This window comes from Aquila chrysaetos, chromosome 4 (genome assembly GCF_900496995.4).
Source record: "Aquila chrysaetos chrysaetos chromosome 4, bAquChr1.4, whole genome shotgun sequence".
NCBI lineage: Eukaryota > Metazoa > Chordata > Aves > Accipitriformes > Accipitridae > Aquila > Aquila chrysaetos.
The window spans coordinates 38,260,149-38,279,447 of NC_044007.1; the positions used below are offsets into that span (position 1 = coordinate 38,260,149).

The following is a 19,299-nucleotide window of genomic DNA, read 5'->3' on the forward strand; positions in this document are numbered from 1 at the left end:
AAAATGAGCACCAAGCCACCACTCTGCTCCCACAAATGATACAGTTCCTTCCTCCCTTCCACCCCAATGTCAATTCTTACTTCTTTTACCCAACCACTCCTTCCAACACCTCACATAGCAACTGCTCAGCATCACTTCAGCATTCTGCAGGAAACAGTGCTATAGGAGATACTTGTTGAGATAAGCAGGCAATCTTGTTTTAGTTTCCACTGGTCTAATGTTTCACTGTTGACACAACATTAATTTCAAAAGAATTATAATTTGATATGCTCTTTTCCCCAATGTTCTCAATTTTTAACTGATCTTGATGCAATATAGATAGCATTTCTCTTAGCTGGTTCTTATTTTGTCAAAAATGAGATGATTTAGATACTGAAATTTATGTAACATTTAACTCTGGCTACTCATCAGTGTCTTATCAGACTTGTCTCAAATCAAGGCATTAAACTGAATGTATTTATGAACAAAAAACACAGAACATTTTTGACGTAACAGACAAAAATAAGTTGTTATTTACAAGTAATATATATATATAATAAAACTACTACCATGATAGGCCTTTATACACTGTAACTGCAGTCAATTTTTGCATTGTTTAAAAAAATTTCCTTAAACAGAAATTGTTCAGAATTATCAGTTTGTCCATACATGTGTATGTTATGAGAAATACAACAGCTTTTCACATTTTTAAAATTATCAGCGTAATTTACATTTTTTTTTCCCCCCGATATCAAGTGAAGATTGGTGCAAACTGGAACACAAAGAGAAGTAGCTACGAACATTGAAATGCAATCAATTTGGAACCTATTAGTGTTTCAAACTAAAATTCCATGAGAAAAATCCCTAATATTTGGCATGATCCCCTCACCACCCATCCCCAAAAGGTCAAAGCAAGATAACCTTTTAAAGTAACAGTGATTATTGCATATTATATCTTTGGAAAAGCAGAGTTTTAACCAAAAATATTTTTCATGTAGTTGAAATATAGACATATTTATCTCAGGGAGGAAAAAAAAGTAGAACACATGATCAGTAATGTTATCAAATCAATCCAGTTAATTTGTCCCATCCTTGCTTTGAGCAATCCCCCATACCTCAGATAATCCAGTTGAGTGAATGGGTACTTCAGCAAGCGCAAGAGCAACAATCCAGTTTTACATGACCAACTTTCCATCTGCAGAAGTCCTTTAAGAATCTTGGTCTTAACTTATATTAACCCCTCATTTAAGTGCTGACAGGTAAATTAACATATATTTCAAACTGATATAACAGGGAAAACATTTACCTTTTTTAAACCAGGATATACAAAAGACAATTTGCATAGTTACAATTCAAGCACAAGGTCACTGTAAATAGGTACAAAAGCATTTATAAATTTACTAAATTTGCTGCTGTTTGTGCCAGCCAAATCTTAGATAGGTATGAATGTAAACTTGAAGGGATTGAGGAGAACAGTCAGTGGTTTTGCTTAAAAAATAGGTAGAGAACACTTTTTAATGGTTTTAAAAAATATTTTCTGCAGCAGGAACAAACAGTTCAAACCCCAAAGAAAGCCATCCAAAATGCCCAAAATGCTCCTCCTATACAGCAGAGAAAGTTTGTTCATAGGTTTCAAACCTACATACAAAACGAGGCACTAGTTACGCTATTTTGGAATGTGTCCATAACCCTTATGTTTCCATTCCCCCCAAGAGTTCCAAAACACTGTTGGCTTCTAACTTCCTAGCAAAACATATCTTCAGAAGGTGGTGCATAAGAAAATCCAACAAATGCATCATCCGCCTCTAGGACACTAGCGTTAACAATGCTGTAATCTGAAGAAACGCAAACTGAGTATGGGACCATTTCTTCTGTAAACGCTGCATCAAAATTCCCAATATCATCTGGTCCAACCTAGAAAACAGAAAGATCTATCAGTTGTCATATTAGTCCTGTGTTTTAAACTTGTGCTTGTCCTTTAGATTTCAAATTTAACTCTTAAGGCTTTCCACTTTATGTTGTTCTTTCTTATTTAAGTACAGGAAATTTAATGAAGCGCACCACAGCATCCCTGAAAATAGCTATTAAAAGCCTGCTTGTTTCTTTTAGGCTGGGGTTCAGGCCAAAGCCTACATACCTTGATGATCTGATAAACCTAAGAAATATGAAGAAATGTCTCTTTCTTAAATGACTGTCAGGGAGATGCAAAAACTAACATGCACCCCCAAAAACCCCAAACAACAAAACCCCAAACCAACCAAACGAAAAAACAACACCCACAAAAAAAAACCCAAACCAAACTAAAAAAAACCCAAACCACACCAAATTCTCCTTCTCCCTTTTCCATCAATAATACTGTAAGTGTTAAATTCTAGCAACAGTACTAGTGTTATGATAGATCAGCTTCCCAGTAACACACCTAAGAACTAAAGCATAGTAATATTTAGCCACAGAGGGAAGAGACAAGACAGCTAAGGCTTCTTCACCAGACACAGACTCAATAAATTAAGGGGATGCTCTGATGTGACTTTAGGAAGTACTTCCTCCCCACTGTCCTGCCTCCTCCCTCCTGAGTTTTTGGACAAGCAGTCACAGGTTGACACAGTTTAAACTGATGGGAGGATAATGAAAAGCTGCAAGTAAGGCTTAATAACTACAAAAAAGCACAGGAAATCAGTTTTTTGAAAGTCTTCAAATAAAGAGACTATCTGTATTTTCTTCTGTGATCTTCAGACCCCACAAAGATTGACAGTACTTTGACACAAATGAGCAGAGGGAACAGTGATATGTCAAACTGAGTTTTAAGTAAAAAAAGACAGTATCACTGCTCCAAAGTGTGACTGCTCAAAAGGCCAGTCAGCACTGGGAGGTTCCCATTCTTCACCATTCTGAAACAAACATTCTTTGCAAACAGACAAGCCCTCAAAGGCAGAAATTTGGCAGGTATGAACTAAAACAGCACCAGGCACCTACCACATTAGGATTAAATGGTGGCGGGATCTTCTTCTGAAGAAGGTCAGTCCAGCTGAGAGATTCAAAGAATGGGTGCTTTTGAATTTCAAGCTGTAGTAAGGAATAAGTATGTTAGATATTCCAGAGATCTATCCTGTGCATCATAGTAAATACTACTTCAGACTGCATGCACGTAAGAAAGTCAAGTCCTTCATTGGTTTATTTATTCACAGGTTACTTTGCAATAACAGCTGTAGTTGGTAAAAACAGCAATTAAAATTTGTTTAGCCTGCCTCTACAAGCTGGTTTCCTTTTAAGATTGTATTTTCTGCTTTTAAGCCTTAAAATCAACCATCTTGAAGCCTACCACAGAGCAAGAATGTTTTCTGTTAGTATCTCTGCTCCTGCCTTAAAGTTTTGTTTTTGTAAAGCAGATCATTGTCTGAGAAGCAGGTACTTCAACAACTCTGCAATATGCTTACTAGTTATGAAAGCAGTAAACAGCTACGCTAAATACTTCCACCCTTTCATCTTGCTCCACACTATGAGAAAGTACAACATCATAGTCTAAATGCTGTGTTACAAGGTCAACAGACTACCTAACGTTAGGGCTGCAAACAGAAGACTATGAAGATCTCAATTAATGGATGGAAGAAGTCCTTCTAGATCACTCCTCATCGCACAGTTCTGAAGACATCTATACTTTCTCACATCACCTTCTTGCAAAGTTTTTGTTGCTACACTGGGAAAACATCTGCCATGATTTTAAGGGTAAAAAAAAAAAAAAAAAAAGCTGCTGTTTGCACAGTACTAGTGTTCCTCTTTATCTGAAGACTGTTTTTCATGTAGTTAGTTAAACTGACCTTACCAGAAAAATAACCTTTTCTTCTGATTATTTCCCAGTTTCACTATGAATAGTGAAACCTACCTTAGTGACTACTACACCAGGAATTGTTTCCTTTGCTGGCAGGTACAGCAGCAACCAAGCTCAAAATGTTTATATCCCATGACAATTCCCAACAACTTTCAGGGATTGAACCACACTGGTGTCTTTAATGAAGAAATAAAAAGGAAGAAAACAGAAACAGACATAACACAGCAACCTCTGTCTCCAACTATTAAACCTGTGCTGTGCACATAGATTTGGTGATGTCCTTTTAAGTGAAGTAAGGCTTGATAAGTTAAGACATGACATACAAAATCTTCCCTTGCTCCAAGCCTGCTTTGCCGATCCTTCTCCAAAAGTTCTTCCAGAATAGACCAGGCTGTAAGACTGATTCCTGGGCGCAAAACTAGCGGTTTATGAAGAATATTCTCATACATCTCAGCAACATCACGGCAGTAAAAAGGAGGCTAAAAAATAAAAATTGTACATGAATTTGAAGCCACATGCAACATTTTGTTTCATGTGTACGATCAGTAAATGATTCTATAAGAAATACAAACTGCCAGCAGTGAAGAAGTCTACCTCTTCTTATGCACTGCTAACTTCTAATTCAGTCATCACCACTGCCAGCTCTTTACACTTGATAGCTTCCCCACCCGCCTCCTCTTCTCCTAACATGTTCTCACACTTGTAAGTAGCCACAGATGCCATCCAGCTTCAAAGCTCCCATTGAACTTGCCTGAAAAGAACATGAGAGTGGAAAACCAAATCTATCTTCCTATTTAAGGTCCTATAGGAAGAGATAAAACTCAAGAAAACTAACAGAACAGATTGTTACTAATTACATATGACTAGAAGCATAGTAAGATTTTTTTGTTATAATGCTGCATCAAGAAGTGAAAAAGCTAGGAGAAAACCTGGGAGACCTAAGTAAGAAGTCTTTTAATTTTATTTATTCTAGTATTTGGCAAAATTTTACTCTTAAGTTGTGGGGTTTTTTTTTATTGGGTATTATCACTGTTGATTCAGTTTATTCTCACATTCCCTCAAAGTGATGTGCATTTGTCTTCACTGGAGTTGATGTCCAGCAGTTCACTGGAAAGCAAAATTTTAGACATCAAGAAGCAATGCAAAATCCAAAAGAGAGAAACAGGTGCTATGTTATGTGTAAGACAAACTGTTCATCCATTTAAGTGGAGTATGTAAATATTTTGCAAAAGTTAGCATCTTTAACAACACTCCAGGGTTACTTCACATAAAGGGGGAGAAGGAAGGGAAGGAACCCTTGCCCCCCACATATTAAGTACATACCAGCCCATAAAGCATTTCATAAAGAACTGCACCAAGGCACCACCAGTCTACTGTGTTGTCATAGGGCTGCTTTTTAATGACTTCTGGTGCAAGATACTAAAATAAAAAAATAAAAAAAAAAGGTATTTTAGAGCATTAGGCTAGCAAGAATAAAACCTAGGTTTTAGTCACATCACAGTAAACACCTTCAGGAAAAGTTGCTTCATAGCAATTGTAAGACTGCTAAGTATTTATCTTGTCCTTCAAACCTGGCAAATACTATGTCACCATCTGGTCATTTACCAAGCAGGACAGTTGTTTTCCCAACTGTCCTGGTTTTGGCTGGGATAGAGTTAATTTTCTTTCTAGTAACTGGTATAGTGTTATGTTTTGGATTTAGTGTGAGAAGAATGTTGATAACACACTAACTTTTCCAGTTGTTGCTAAGTAGTGTTTATACTAGGTCAAGGATTTTTCAGCTTCTCATGCCCAGAGAGCAAGAAGGCTGCAGGGGCACAAGAAGTTGGGAGGGGACACAGCCCGGGCAGCTGACCCAAACTGGCCAACGGGGTATTCCATACCATGTGATGTCATGCCCACTATATAAACTGGGAGGAGTTGGCCTGGGGGGTGGGGGGCAGATTGCTGCTCAGGAACTAACTGGGCATCGGTCGGTGAGTGGTGAGCAACTGCATTGTGCATCACTTGTTTTGTATATTCCAATCCTTTTATTATTGTTTTAATTTTATTATTGTTATTATTATAATTGTTACTTTCTTCCTTTCTGTTCTATTAAACTGTTCTTATCTGAACCCACGAGTTTTACTTTTTTTCCTTGCAATTCTGTCCCCCATCCCACTGGGTGGGGGGGAGTGACTGAGCAGCTGCATGGTGCTTAGTTACTGGCTGGGGTTAAACCATGACACTAACTGAAACAATACTTTCCACACACTATTGTTTTGCCAATCTACTTTGCCACCTCTATTGTGAAACTTGTTTTACATTTCAGATAGGCTGCTGCACTGTTGCAGAGGCTACATCTCTCAGCAAGCTGGCTACTAGCCATGCCTATTCTGCCATCCTAAGCCTGTATGCTCCCCATCCAGTACATAAAAATGAAAGAAGATACTAGTTCTGCCTCAAATCTATCATTATTGAGAAATTGTATGACCTATATTAAGTTTCACTGTAAATCTTAATGAGGGCATGAGTTGTGAGTTGCTAAATTAGAGATTCTGGGCAAATAAGTATCACCTGACTGATTTGTGATAAACATCCAATACCATCAAACACTGAATGATAATATTAACTGGCTTCCATCTGCCTTGCAAGAAATCTACCCAGCATCACAGAGCTTACTAACACTACAGCACAAGGACAGCCACTTCATAATATGAGACTATTCTTTGTGAATATGTAATATAAAATTATTATTGCTGGATCATCATAATCTCAGTCCTCATCTACAGCACACACAGCTTCTAACTGCTCAGAACAAGAAGATGCTCACTTCTATCATTCTAGCATCCAAATTCTAAAATTTATTTTACAAATAGATGATAGCATTGTCAGACAAGGCACAGACTGAAACTCACAGTTTAATTAAATCAGTATTTCTCAAACTTTCTGTATGTGCGAGTGCCCTGTAATTCATTTGTCTATAGATGACCCTGCAAAAACATGAAGAGCAGCTGAATTGAACTCAACTACTTCACGCTTTTTCTAATCTTTCACAACCTGCTTTGAGGTTTTTAGGTGTTAGAACTCACCAAGTCATTCAACTCAGTGTTTAGAAACACTGGGAAGATCATTACACTTTTAGCAGGATTATGAAAGACTGGAATCTAAATCTTGGATTAGAAGGGCTAATACACAAGTGCTATGTTTAGTCTTGGTATTTTTAAGAACTCATATGAAGCAACAGCATTAGCAGCCTCTTATGTTGCAATTCATGCAAGTCCAAGGTAAGTGTGAAGACTAAGTCTCTGAACATGAGGAAAAACCCCCACAGATTTTCTCAAACATATTTAGAGTTATCAGTGTCCTTAGAACTTTCCAAAATATTCAACAAATATTGTTTCAGCTCACATTTACTACTCAGCTTTATGGATTCCTACTCTGATCATAACTAGGATAAGTTGTCACATGTTGCCACCTGCCTTTTTTTTTTATAGTTCAAATGTTTTGGCTAAATACTACTCCTCACTCATCCTTCACTGCCTTCAAAGGCCTTTTCTGTAATTTAAAGTATGTTTATCAAATTATCAAAGCCACTAATTCTGGCATTTCAGTGAATCCCTCATAAGTGTTCCAAGACTTCCAGATTCTAAGTTCACTGAGAAAATTACACTGGAAAAAAACCAATAGAATTCAATAAACTTGGTCAGCAAGTTCAAAGTTTCATGCATATGCAAAATTTGCTCAAGACTCACAGATATTAAGTCCCTATAAACTTACTAAAAATCAGTGGCAGGATACAGTAAGTAGATTCATATTGGCAAATCTGTTGCAGCTGTTAGACAAGCTAACTGTCCTGTGTCTAGGAGACATGGGAGGAAACAATGTTTGAAAAGGGCTGGAAAACTTAAGGAAGGAAGAGATGAGTTATGGGCATGTAGGTAGTAAGTATGAGACACTGCGTATAGTAAAAAGGACAAAACAGATCTGCAGGAAGCTTGTCTTTGGTTTGGTTTCATTGAAGAGCTTGTTAAAAGAATGCAAATCTCCTAAAATACAAAGCAGAGTATTTGATCATCCAGTTACACAAATATTAATAATAGTCAAGAGTCATTAATTACTAGCCAAAAAAACCCATGAAAGTTGTCAACATACTTCTGGTGTCCCACAAAAAGTTGCAGTGGTATCAGAACTTGCAATCCCTTCTTTACAAAGTCCAAAGTCTGTCAACACAACATGACCCTGTTTGAGAAAGAGTGGTACTTTAAAAACAGAACACGGTCAACATGTGGATACACGAGTGTCAATTTTGTGAGAGAACACAGAAAACCTAAAATAGTGTTGCATACTTACTAGTGAATCTAGGAGAATGTTTTCTGGTTTTAAATCCCTATTAAAAAAAAATAATAATTGTATTAATTCAAAACAGCAGTCACTAACACAAGAGCTTCAGAGACATGGACTTTTATTCTTCACCTGAAAGCATCAAGTTTTGGTGAAATTGTTATGTTCAAGTTTCCCATAAGATGATTTCATGTAGTAGTTTTTATTCAGTATTTTGTCCTATTTTGAACTTCTGTGGGACAAGGATACATTTCAGAAACTTACCTGTACACTATATTTATGGAGTGTAAGTAGCCCAGTGCACTGGCTATTTCAGCAGCATAAAATCTGGCTCTGTGCTCCGGAAAGGAACGTTCTCTTTGTAAGTGAAAGAACAGCTGTAAATATGCAAATAGTAAATAAGAACATTATACACAAAAAAACAGGTTAATAATGTGTAATTTTAACAGTAAAAAGTAATTTTTTTAGCTGTCCACTTTTTTTTTAAAAACATAAAATTAAATAAAATCAGTGTTGCTGTGTGACTTTGTCATTCCTTTACTATCTTCCTTTCTTCTTTTTTGTAGCTCAGAAATGGATAGGTAATTCAAACACATAAGGACATTCCCCTAAAACCAAGACTAGTAAAAAGGAACTAGAGCAAACCACTAAGCTGTGAATAGAAGTTGGCAAGATTAAATCATGCAAGATAGCCTCCTAACAAAATATAACCTGGTGTCAAATAAGTAATTTTCCATTTCTGTATATACAAAACTTTGAACACAAGCATATAAGTATTTATAGAATTGTATTCTGAAATCACCCAGATGTAGATCACTTTGGGAGATGTATATTCCAAGCTGATCCACAAATTCTCTCAACTAGAGAGAGCTGTCTGGCTTCAAACAGTTTGAGCAGATACGGAAGTCTAGCCAAAGACTAAATCATAAACATACAGATTAAATTATACTACCCATTCAACTTCTAAAGATTTTAAGAAAACAGAAATTTTCTGTTTTCTGCCTATAAAGTTTGGGAAAAAATAAAAAGCCATCAGAGCTTTCCAAGCATGTCATTCAAATTTGAAAGCTGTTTTGAACTGTATTTTAGTTTCCCTGGAAGAATGCCAAACTAAGCTGTGGCCAGGAATTCAGAGTAGAGCAAATCAGGAGTTTTCTAATACAGTCTAAATAAGATGACAGTACATTAGACAAGACAAAGGCCCATCTTGTCCCAACTCTGACACAAAGGGGTCAGAACACCACCTCTAGGAGCATCATAAATACTGATAGTAGGCCACATGAATATGAACTAATGTATGCCCCAGTTCGTATTTCATCCTGGTTTATTCAGCATACTTTATACTTGTCTGTGTATATCCAGCTGCAGCGTCATAATAATAGGAAACCTTGAGATACCCTGAAACAAACTACTTAAATTCTACCCCTTCTCCTGTGCTCTTTCAGCTACCAGAGTTTTATCATCTGCAACAGTATCCAGTCTCACCCTTCTTTCCTGTTCTGCTTTAGGCACCTCTTGGACCTTCTGAAATGTGTACGTTTTACACCAATAGATTACCAAATTGAAAACACAGCAAGTGACAAAACATACAGCTCTTCTTTAAAACATGTATGTTGGATAGTTCTGTTCACACAATAATTTTTCACTACACTGTTTTCTTCAATCACAACTAATTTCCTAGAAAGGTCCAGGTATTATTAGTCTAGAAGACGCCTGATTTTCCCCGAAACCTTTTGAAGGAACGGAAGCAACATTTTATACCCTTTGCATGTGTATTGGCTATTCAACCAGCTTACACATGAGTTTCTTGAGCACTCCTGGAAGTACCGGGTACTTTGAAAAGCAACAAGTCCCTAGCTGAATAAAAACTGCTCCAGAACATATTATTTAAACATATACAGACTTTATCCATTTCTTTCACAAGTTTTCCCCCAAGTTACTTAATGGCTCTTCAGATTTAATAGCATCGCTTCAAGGAAAAGAATCCTGAGGATAAGGCTATTTGGCAATAAGTAATTAGACCATGCAAAGATACAGAATAATCCCAAGGTTCCCAATAATATCAATGTAGTAAATTCAGTTGCCAGTTTCCTTCCTTCCACTTTCCAAATACCAGCATCTCAGGTAATGCAGATGCAAGAGGAAAAGACAGTTTTACATGGTGAAAAATGTCAACATAAGATTAATTCATAATAAAGCTAAATTTATGTACCTGTAAAATACAGTATTTTTATCTGACAACCATGAATAAATTTGGGATTAAAGTTATCAGTATGAAGAGGAACAGGGTCCATATAGCTATAGAAGTCTGTACTAACAGCAGATAATAACAGGATTTTCAAAATTGGGAGAATGCTGATCAGAGCACAGTGTAAAGGATCATTTCATTCCTCCCACCTAGAATTAGCAGAATAGAGAGACTCAAATCCAAACACAACCACCACATACCTCTCCTCCATTAACAAAATCCAGGACAAAGTAAAGCTTTTCCGTTGTTTGGAATGAGTAATGTAATCCAACCAAAAATGGATGTTTCACATTTTTCAAAAGCACATTACGTTCAGCCATAATATGTTTTTGCTATAAGAAAGTAAAAGATCAATAAGTAAAAGGAATGATTTTGTAATTAAGGGAAAAAGGAAGTGAGGTGGGTGGAGAAAGACTATTTCTCTTCACCTCTTTCCTATTAAGAACAATTTTTTTCTGCAGTACTTTGACAGCATAGTATTTCCCATCCAGTTTTCGTTTTGCAAGAAGAACCTGTGAAATTCAAAACAAATGAAGAAATGTGATTGTTGCAGTTCACATTCTATTAGTAATAATTTCATAATTTCAGCATAACTGGAAAGTATTCATGCTATTTTTTTACAATAGATTCTTTGCTTCTAATATAGTCAATCAGCAACATAATCACCAACAGAGCGAGCATACAGTTCAGTAAAAATCTGCCATGATAGTGTTATCATGAAAGACTGAGTTATAACATTTATTTTCCAGGACCTGCTGGATCTCTATCAAGATCAATTTCAGCTGTTTTTGTAAGTTTTAAAGATAATTTAATGAAAAACAACAACTTGAAAAATAACCCAAAACCAAAGATTTCAAGACAGATTCTCTGTTGCATCTTCATAGAATATAAAAATTTAAGTCACTTTTCAATGGGCTGTTCCTCACACTGCTCCATAGCATTACAGATTTGGCAAAACAGTCCACGCCAACAAAGGGAAATGCACGACTTGTACACCAGCTGCTGCATAAGCACAGGGGTACCTCCCTTCCTCTCAGGGGGAAACAGAGGATCCCTATTGCTCTTAACGAGAAAGGGAAACACTCCCTTTTGTTACTCCCAACAAGTAACAGGCCGAGGCAGCCAACAACTGCCACACCAGGGAAAAAAAGGCAGGGCTATAAAGAAGCAGCAACACAGATCCAACATGACACTTTATATGCTGATACCACTTCCAAAACCTCTGGCCAAGTCTCTAGACAACAGTCACTTTGCACAAGACACCCGCTAGCATCCTTGCACCAGGATAAGACACAGCATTAAGAATGCTCACCTTGCCAAAGCTGCCTTTCCCAATAACTTTCAGGAAATCAAAGTCTGTTGGTTTAGCACTGAAAGATATTTAGGAAGCAGACAGGTCATCTGGGTAGAAATTACAAGCTTTACAGCAGTACAGCAGTCTAGTGTAGCATTTGAGTTGTAATGCGAGAAGAACGGTCTGTTAGCACCCTCCTTTATTCTTCATTCTACCCAACACCTAGACTTCTGCAGACCTTCCTTCGGAGACAACGACTCCCCTTCATTTTGCAATTCCATTTTCCTCCAGGGAAAGTGTTCAAGTTGCATCCTTTGAGTTTCTTTTATTTTATAAGTTTAAGGTTAAGATGTAAAGGAGGAGCAAGACTGTTCTTTTATTCTACATAGTCTAGTTTCTTGTAATTTTTAAGTCTCCATTTCCATGACTTTTCCTGGAGCTTATTTCCCACTTCCAGAGGGCCAAATGGATTCTCAAGCTTACATGACAGAAGGAAGGAAGGGACAAGTTTGTTATCTATTCTGTCTTTCCTTATCCCATCCTTCCCTCCATCCATTCCTCCCTCATTTTAAATTACAGTGAGAGGAAGGAGGCCCTAACACCTTCCTCTTCTGTGTGTGTATGTATGAATTCACTCTCAGTTTTTCCACTTCCCACATCACCACTCCTTTCAGTTCGTCCCAGGATTCCCTTACTTTTTCCTAAATACAATTCAGAGGTATTTTTGTCAGCAAAACAATTATCCATGTTTTCAAATTCCAAAACAACAGTTACATCGCCATACACCTCTCCATTTATTGCCCCTGAAGGGAAGTACTCTTAAATTTCATTTCTTACTGTAATCTATTAAGCATTTTCTCCTGTTAGCCCAGAACAAATCTGTGAGGAAAGCAAAACCAAAATAGCTGTCATCTCCTAGATGAGAAAAGCACAGATTCACACAGAACTGAGAACAGAAACTCTACAGAAGACCCCAAACAGAGGCAAGTTATGACTGCAATAACTAGGTTTGTAGTATCAACAAGGCAAGCTGCTCCTTTGCCATGCATTAAAAACAAACTTGTTTTCAGAAACTGTTCACTGTTCACATTCTTCAGAGTCGTGGCACCACTCCCAAGACAAAGAGGTCATCTTTGCTATAGCATCCTTAAGTAAAAAGATAGCAGACTAACAAAATCTGAAGGTGAAAAGGAAAAAAAAAAAAAAAGCTTTAAAAGTGCTTATTTAGCACAGAATTCAGTGTTTTGCTTCCTCCCAAGCAGTGCAAATCAACAAATAAAGGCATATATCCAAAGAACTTTTCATATTATTAACAATTACACTCATTCTAACTTTTCAGGTTTTAAAATTAATTTTAATAAAATCTCATTAAAATAAAAATTTTACATTAAATTGAATTACTTTTTAATTCAATTTAATTGAAACCTACTGAGGATTTCCAGATGGTCCCAAGTTGATATTCTGTGAGGTAGAGTTTAACTGTTGGGAGAGACAAAGAGGTTTATTTTTAGTACTTTTTAAAATTCTCTTTTATATTTCAACCAATATTAATTTCAAAATACTCTACTAATTTGCTCAATCCATACCTTTAACTTGTTACATTAGATTTTTAAAGAGATCTAACATCCAGATTGGGAACTTTTGATATTGAAATACATGGCCATCATCACCCTGTCACTAATTATTTCTACATGTATCACATTCAAGGATGAAGGTAATAAAATAATTGTGTCCAGACACAGAGGACAAGATTAGGAATAAAAATTTAAAAGCATTTCAACAAACAACTAGTTCCTTATCCAGAACTTAATCCTTTCTGTATTTGCTCTAGGAATATATTTTCTACCTTTTATTCTAAATTTTCCAAGATCTTACCAATAAAATAATTTAAAACCCACACTGTTTATGCAAGAGTAATTAATGAAAGACATGGTGCTTTAAAAAAAAAGTGAAAATTCTCCCCACTCCAAGAAAAACATTACCAACCTTTTCTATCCTGACATTGAAGGTTAACTAACCCAATTCCAGGGATGGCATGAATCTTGCAGTATACGCCCAGACAGAACTTGTCAATTACAGGGAGAGGAGAAAGCCACTGTCATCTAGGTAATTTTCTCCATTTTGTTTTTGATTTAAAAAGCAGTATTTGTACCCTTATTGTGGTTTTGGACTTTATCAGAGAAGAATAAACTGTATTCAAATACAAGTTACCTGGGGACAGGCTAGCAGGCATCACAAAACCAGTACTCCTACAGAAGCAGAGAACACCCTGACAGCAGCGCTGGATGCTACTACTCACTAATAAAAGCCAATCACACAATAGTATTGGACAGTTTTTAAAAAGCTACTATACAAAATATTATATTTTTTTAAGGCTTGGTTTTGTTCCTTATTGTTCAGCTTCATAGTTTACAGTAACTATGAGAAGGCAAATTTTCTATCAAAAAGTATGGTCCAGGCCACTATGCTTTAGCTCTCTTCCTATTTTGGAATTTGTTGTGGCATGACACATCATTAATTTTCCACAGGTGGTTTAGATCATTCCACATTACTTAAAATACCTTTCAAAGGAGGAGGAAACTGGTATTTTAAATTAGAATTTTGCTGTATGCTCACAGTGCTGTCAAGCACTTAAAAAAAAAAAAAAGCAGCAAAACCTGGCATCTTTGTAAGAGAAACTTTCAGAAAACACAAATCTGCTGTGGATCACACACAAACCAAAATAACGACTCTTACATCTTTAACAGGGGTTGACTAAGAGGAGAAGTACTAGGATCACATCTGTATGCCAGGAAGTAAGCCACAGCTTAAATATGGCACTTCTGCCTTCGTAGAAATACTCCTTTTTTCAAACAGCACTTTTTCTGGAGGCTGTAAACTAATTTTCAGAGAATCCATCTAGCCATGTAGCAGCTTTTGTGACAAAAGAGGCTTGAGACCTCACACAGTGTTATATGTGAAATGAAATCAAATCCATCCTTGCTCCTGAGTGACTTTTAGAAAGACTGCATTTTTTTCCCCCCCTGAGAGAATCATATTTCTTCCTCTCTTTAAAAAAAACAACACAAAAGCAAACAAAAAGACAATTAAACATTCAATCTCCCCTGCTCCTTGCCAGATGTTCTTAGCAAGAATCTTTGAAGAGATCGCAAAAACTGTGACAGCTAAACTATAACTAAAGCTGTGTTTCCTTAACCCTTATAACAAGTGGGAAAGAAGAAAGACAAAGCTAGCAATCACTTTTACCCCTCTCTGCAGTTCACATCTGACAAAAATACCTTACAGCCCACAGTGGAACAGATTTGTTTAAAAGAGCACGGAGGGGATTTATTGCAAAACCAACCAGTAATTTTCAGTAAATAATACACCTAAGATTGCCCTCAAGTAACTAAAATTTAGAAGACTCTTCTACTCCTGTTTTATTACCTTCCGACTGCTCCTTTCATCTTCATCTTCAGATGGATCCGACTGGTGTTTTGGGTTATCCATTTGAAGAAATGCTCTGACATCTGGGCTAGAAACAACACGGTTGACTTCATTAGCACACCGATAATTTGCATGTTTTCAGCCACAACCACAGGAAGCATAGGATTAAACAGCAGCATACAGAGGAGTTACTCATCACAAAGTTTTATATTTAAGTTCTGGTAATTAAGGACTGTGTACAAGAAATGCTTTTATAGCAACATAATTCAACTGCTGAATGTGTTACAGTACATAAGATTTTCCGCTTGCAAAAATCTGACATGTTAAAGTATATGTATGTGAAGACTTCATAAGGAAATGCTTTGCAGAACTGCATTAAAACGTAATTATTAGATGAAAGCATGAGTTCTAACTGGCTAGCAACCACCAGGAAAACAACTTTCTTTCAAAAAACTGAAGACTTTAAAACCATTTTTAGTTTTCCAAAATCAGTTCAATAGTCCAACACAACACAGAATGAAATACATGGTCTATATCCCAAAGAGAGATCCATGTCCCGAGAGGTTCATGGTAGTAACGTTCCTGTCCCCATTTGCTTTAAAGCGGAAGATGGTGATTTTGCATTCAGAATGCATTCTGGCTGGGCACTGACAACACAAGATTAAGAAATCCTTTCAGTCAGCTCCAGGACACAAATGCTATCCTTCAGGAACCGGCAAGAGAGACCACAGGCTTCCCACAGTACCTAAGGAGATGCATTTTAACTTCGGTGCTGGTTCCTAGCTTTTGTCTTGATGGAGACTGGGGGAAGAGGACTGGGAAAAAGGAGGGAAAGTAAGAGAATTCCAAGAACCCACTCCCAGGAAGCAAGGCTTACATTCTTTTTAACTTACTGTTGGGTAACACCTTTCTTAACCACAGCACAGTGAGCAAGTAAAAAATAACGTAATACAAGTGAGGCAAAATTAATTCCTAAACAAATGGGTACCACATATAGCCTACATAACACTTGAAGAGATTACTTGAATCTTTCAATTCCTTCAGTTCACTAAAAGGCAGCCTGCTTATCAAGGAAGAAATCTTACCTAAATTTCAGAGATAAAGTTCATTGAGAAGGTCTCAGGGCAACCACTGACAGGAAACTCTGCATGAGCCATTCAGTACAAGAAAAGCACTAACCTACTATGGAGCTGCTCTTTTATTTTATCCCTAGTATATATAAAATAGGATAGTTTTATATAAGCAGCAGATAAACTTGCTTTGCTGTTTTCAATCCATTTCACCCTCCACACTTCTGTAAAGTGAGGATCAGAAGTAAGAGATGAGCTCTTTCTGACATTTCTCCAGCTCCTGTATTTCATATTTGCATTACTGAATCTAACTCATGTCCTATGCTATCCAGGGCTCCCAGTCTCCATCACTTACATCCTGTATTCCTAAACCCTGTTTGAAATCTGTTTCAGTTACCTTCAGTCTTTCAGGTTTGAAGTACAGCAACAAGACTGTTTACACAATTTCCCCACCATCATTTCAGTTTAATTCTTCCCATCTTACATGAACTCCAAATTCTGATCTATTTCAGGGTCTATCTTGTATCCTGAGTCCCAGGAAGTCAAGAATCACTGTGGTTTGAATAGTGTAGTAGTATTGGCTCATGATACAACAATTTAAGTTTCAGAATCTTTGAATATCATAAAATCAAGAATGAAAAGCTATGACTAATGCTTTTCACTAGACAGAACAACAGAACCAGACCTTAATTACCTTTCAGCATTAATTATTCTGGACAACTGGCTGATTAAATAGAGCATGTTGTAATACATCTCAAATAGTTACTATAGTAACTTTGTCCATGACTGAATTCACAGCAGGAAAAAAATAATTATTAAAAAAATCCATTCAGTTAAAGGCTGCTGTACAGTTGCAGGGTATTCAACAATCTCCACAATACATAGCAGCCAGAAGCATAACTGATCGATGTTACATTGTTCAGATTTGTAATTTTAAAAGCACTGCAAAGAAGTAGTGATTAAGAATAAAATGTTTAATACACCAGTTTCTTAGCCAAGACTGCAGCACATTTTGCAAAATTCTATATAGATTGGTAGTACTTCTATGCTGTATTAGCTCACATGTATTAACTCAATGTATTTCAAAATATACTGAAACTATTCCTAAAATAACCTCACATATGAAATTAAAAGGATCAAGAAAACAGTTTAAAAAGGCATGCTCGATTTACATTGTACATATACTAAGAGCAAAAGCTGGTTTTGTCTGGATTTTTAGGATTGACTGGATAAATTTAGTTCATGGATTATCTCCGAAATCCACAAATGGGTGTCAAGCTCTGCCTAAACATGGTTCCTTCTGTGGTACTCGTTCTGCATTAGCCTCCCTGCAGAAACATACAAAGCCACACAAAAATTTTGGACACACAGAGAAATATGAACAAGCCCAAAAAGTCACACAAATTTTGAAACAAAATGGTAAAATTAATTGCCAGTGGCAGAACCTTACCATTTAAGACACACTTTATTTAAATAATGGTGCCCAGCTCCTCCCTCTTCTCCACACACTTAAAAAAAAAAAAAAAACACCCACACAAAAAAAACAACCAAACCCCACTTCTATCTTTCTTACAGAAAGCAAAGGCTCAAAAACCCATAATGTACAGTAATATTTTAAAAGACCACAACTAATGTAATGCAAGGTTTGCTTTCCCCAACATGGACTGCAAAATCTTACAATCCAGGGGTTTCACATTCATTTTTATATTCATCAGATTTTGAAACCAAAATGATCTAGTCACTCTGATTTTCTTCTAGGGAACAAATGCAGACCCCCGCTTTTCACTTAAAGAACTGATAACTCATCTCCCCACAGAGGTTGCAGAGTATTGTCATCCCTGAGTTCTTCAAGTGTTATGCAAATGTTCTCATTTTCATTAAGGAGCTACTTTGGACTATTTAAAAATAACTACATTACATCTTTAATGCATCCTCTATTACACATTTGGATTCAAACAGATTTTCTTTGGACATGTTCTGATAGACAATTAAATGCATTAATTTTTCAGTGAAGACCTACATTTGAGGGGGCGAGCAGCCCAATTTGAATAGTTGCTCAGTGATTTAGGGGGCCTCACAAGTAACAAACTCCCAGCTCCTATTCAGGACTTCAGTCAGCAAGGGGGATGCATTATCAGATCTCTATCCCTTCTGACATTTTTTTTGCAACATCTGTATTCTATCTGTGAGAGGAAGTTCTCTATCAAATACAGTTAGCTGAGTAAATGCAACTTGAAGCTAGTCCACTTAATTCAGTCTAAGCCAATGATCCATCTTGCCCTGTATTCCACCTGACAGTGATTGCAGGAAAACCCTTACCAACCATTACAGGGTCTCTCTAATCACTCTAACACACTCCAGGTTTTTGTTGAGCTTATTATTGAGCAGAATATTAAACAAATATGTCAGTCCCAATAACAAAGTCCCCTGAAAAAGGAAAAAATTAAAAGAAAAGAAAAAGAAGAAAAACGAAGACAGTGCTGCATGTTTTCAGAGAATAATGTAAATATTACCATCTTGGACACACTGAATCTGACATTTGTGCTTTTCAATTCAGATGTTCAGGTCCCTTCCCATCCAGAAATGAGGACATTCATAATGAACTATCCTTAAGCTTTTAGTGAAACAGTTTTCCTAGGTAGGACTTAAAAAGATGACATCTTGATACTAGTTTTAATGCTTAAAAGATATAGTGGAAGGTGGAATTCCTTAAAGTTCTGTGAGAATGCATAAGCCCCTAAGTCTTCCATGTACATTACTAACTTTACACGAGTTATTTTACCTCATATCAAATTTCATTAGCACATTAAAGCAAAACAGTCTAAGAAAGCAAGGACATGGACTTTGTGTGAAGACTCAGTTACCACATATTCCTTGATAGTTTCTAGCAGATTTTACAAAAAAAACCCCAACCAACCAAGGTCATAAAGTTTTGGTATTTCTTTACTAATAACATTCATTGGCACACAGAAAAGGTGACAGATTATGTAATTATTAATATGATTTGTTGCAATGGAGCACTGCAGAAAGCAAAAACTCAATCCAGAAAAACAAAGTACCTTGCAGTTATTAAAAGAAAAACAACACAGAAATTACAATAAAATTAAATGCTTTTGCACTGAATTGTGAATTA

The 19,299-nt window shown here is 36.6% G+C and overlaps 1 protein-coding gene across 12 annotated transcripts in view; it reads right to left on the reverse strand.

Moving 5' to 3' along the window:
• Nucleotides 1-489: 489 nt before the first annotated feature.
• LOC115340635 (serine/threonine-protein kinase Sgk3) overlaps nucleotides 490-19,299 on the reverse strand; it is a 64,819-nt gene continuing 46,009 nt past the window's right edge. For 11 of the 12 annotated variants that reach the window (XM_030012536.2, XM_030012528.2, XM_030012529.2 and 8 more), the window contains 12 exons: nucleotides 15,097-15,184; nucleotides 13,100-13,149; nucleotides 11,689-11,746; nucleotides 10,805-10,888; nucleotides 10,577-10,708; nucleotides 8,393-8,505; nucleotides 8,138-8,174; nucleotides 7,940-8,026; nucleotides 5,129-5,224; nucleotides 4,129-4,284; nucleotides 2,953-3,042; nucleotides 490-1,893 (listed from right to left, as the gene is read on the reverse strand). In XM_030012536.2, the coding sequence (XP_029868396.1) occupies nucleotides 1,723-1,893; nucleotides 2,953-3,042; nucleotides 4,129-4,284; nucleotides 5,129-5,224; nucleotides 7,940-8,026; nucleotides 8,138-8,174; nucleotides 8,393-8,505; nucleotides 10,577-10,708; nucleotides 10,805-10,888; nucleotides 11,689-11,746; nucleotides 13,100-13,149; nucleotides 15,097-15,184 (1,162 nt within the window). In that variant the 3' untranslated portion in view covers nucleotides 490-1,722. The remainder of the gene's footprint in view (nucleotides 1,894-2,952; nucleotides 3,043-4,128; nucleotides 4,285-5,128; nucleotides 5,225-7,939; nucleotides 8,027-8,137; nucleotides 8,175-8,392; nucleotides 8,506-10,576; nucleotides 10,709-10,804; nucleotides 10,889-11,688; nucleotides 11,747-13,099; nucleotides 13,150-15,096; nucleotides 15,185-19,299) is intronic. The other variant, XM_030012537.2, reaches the window with a different exon arrangement.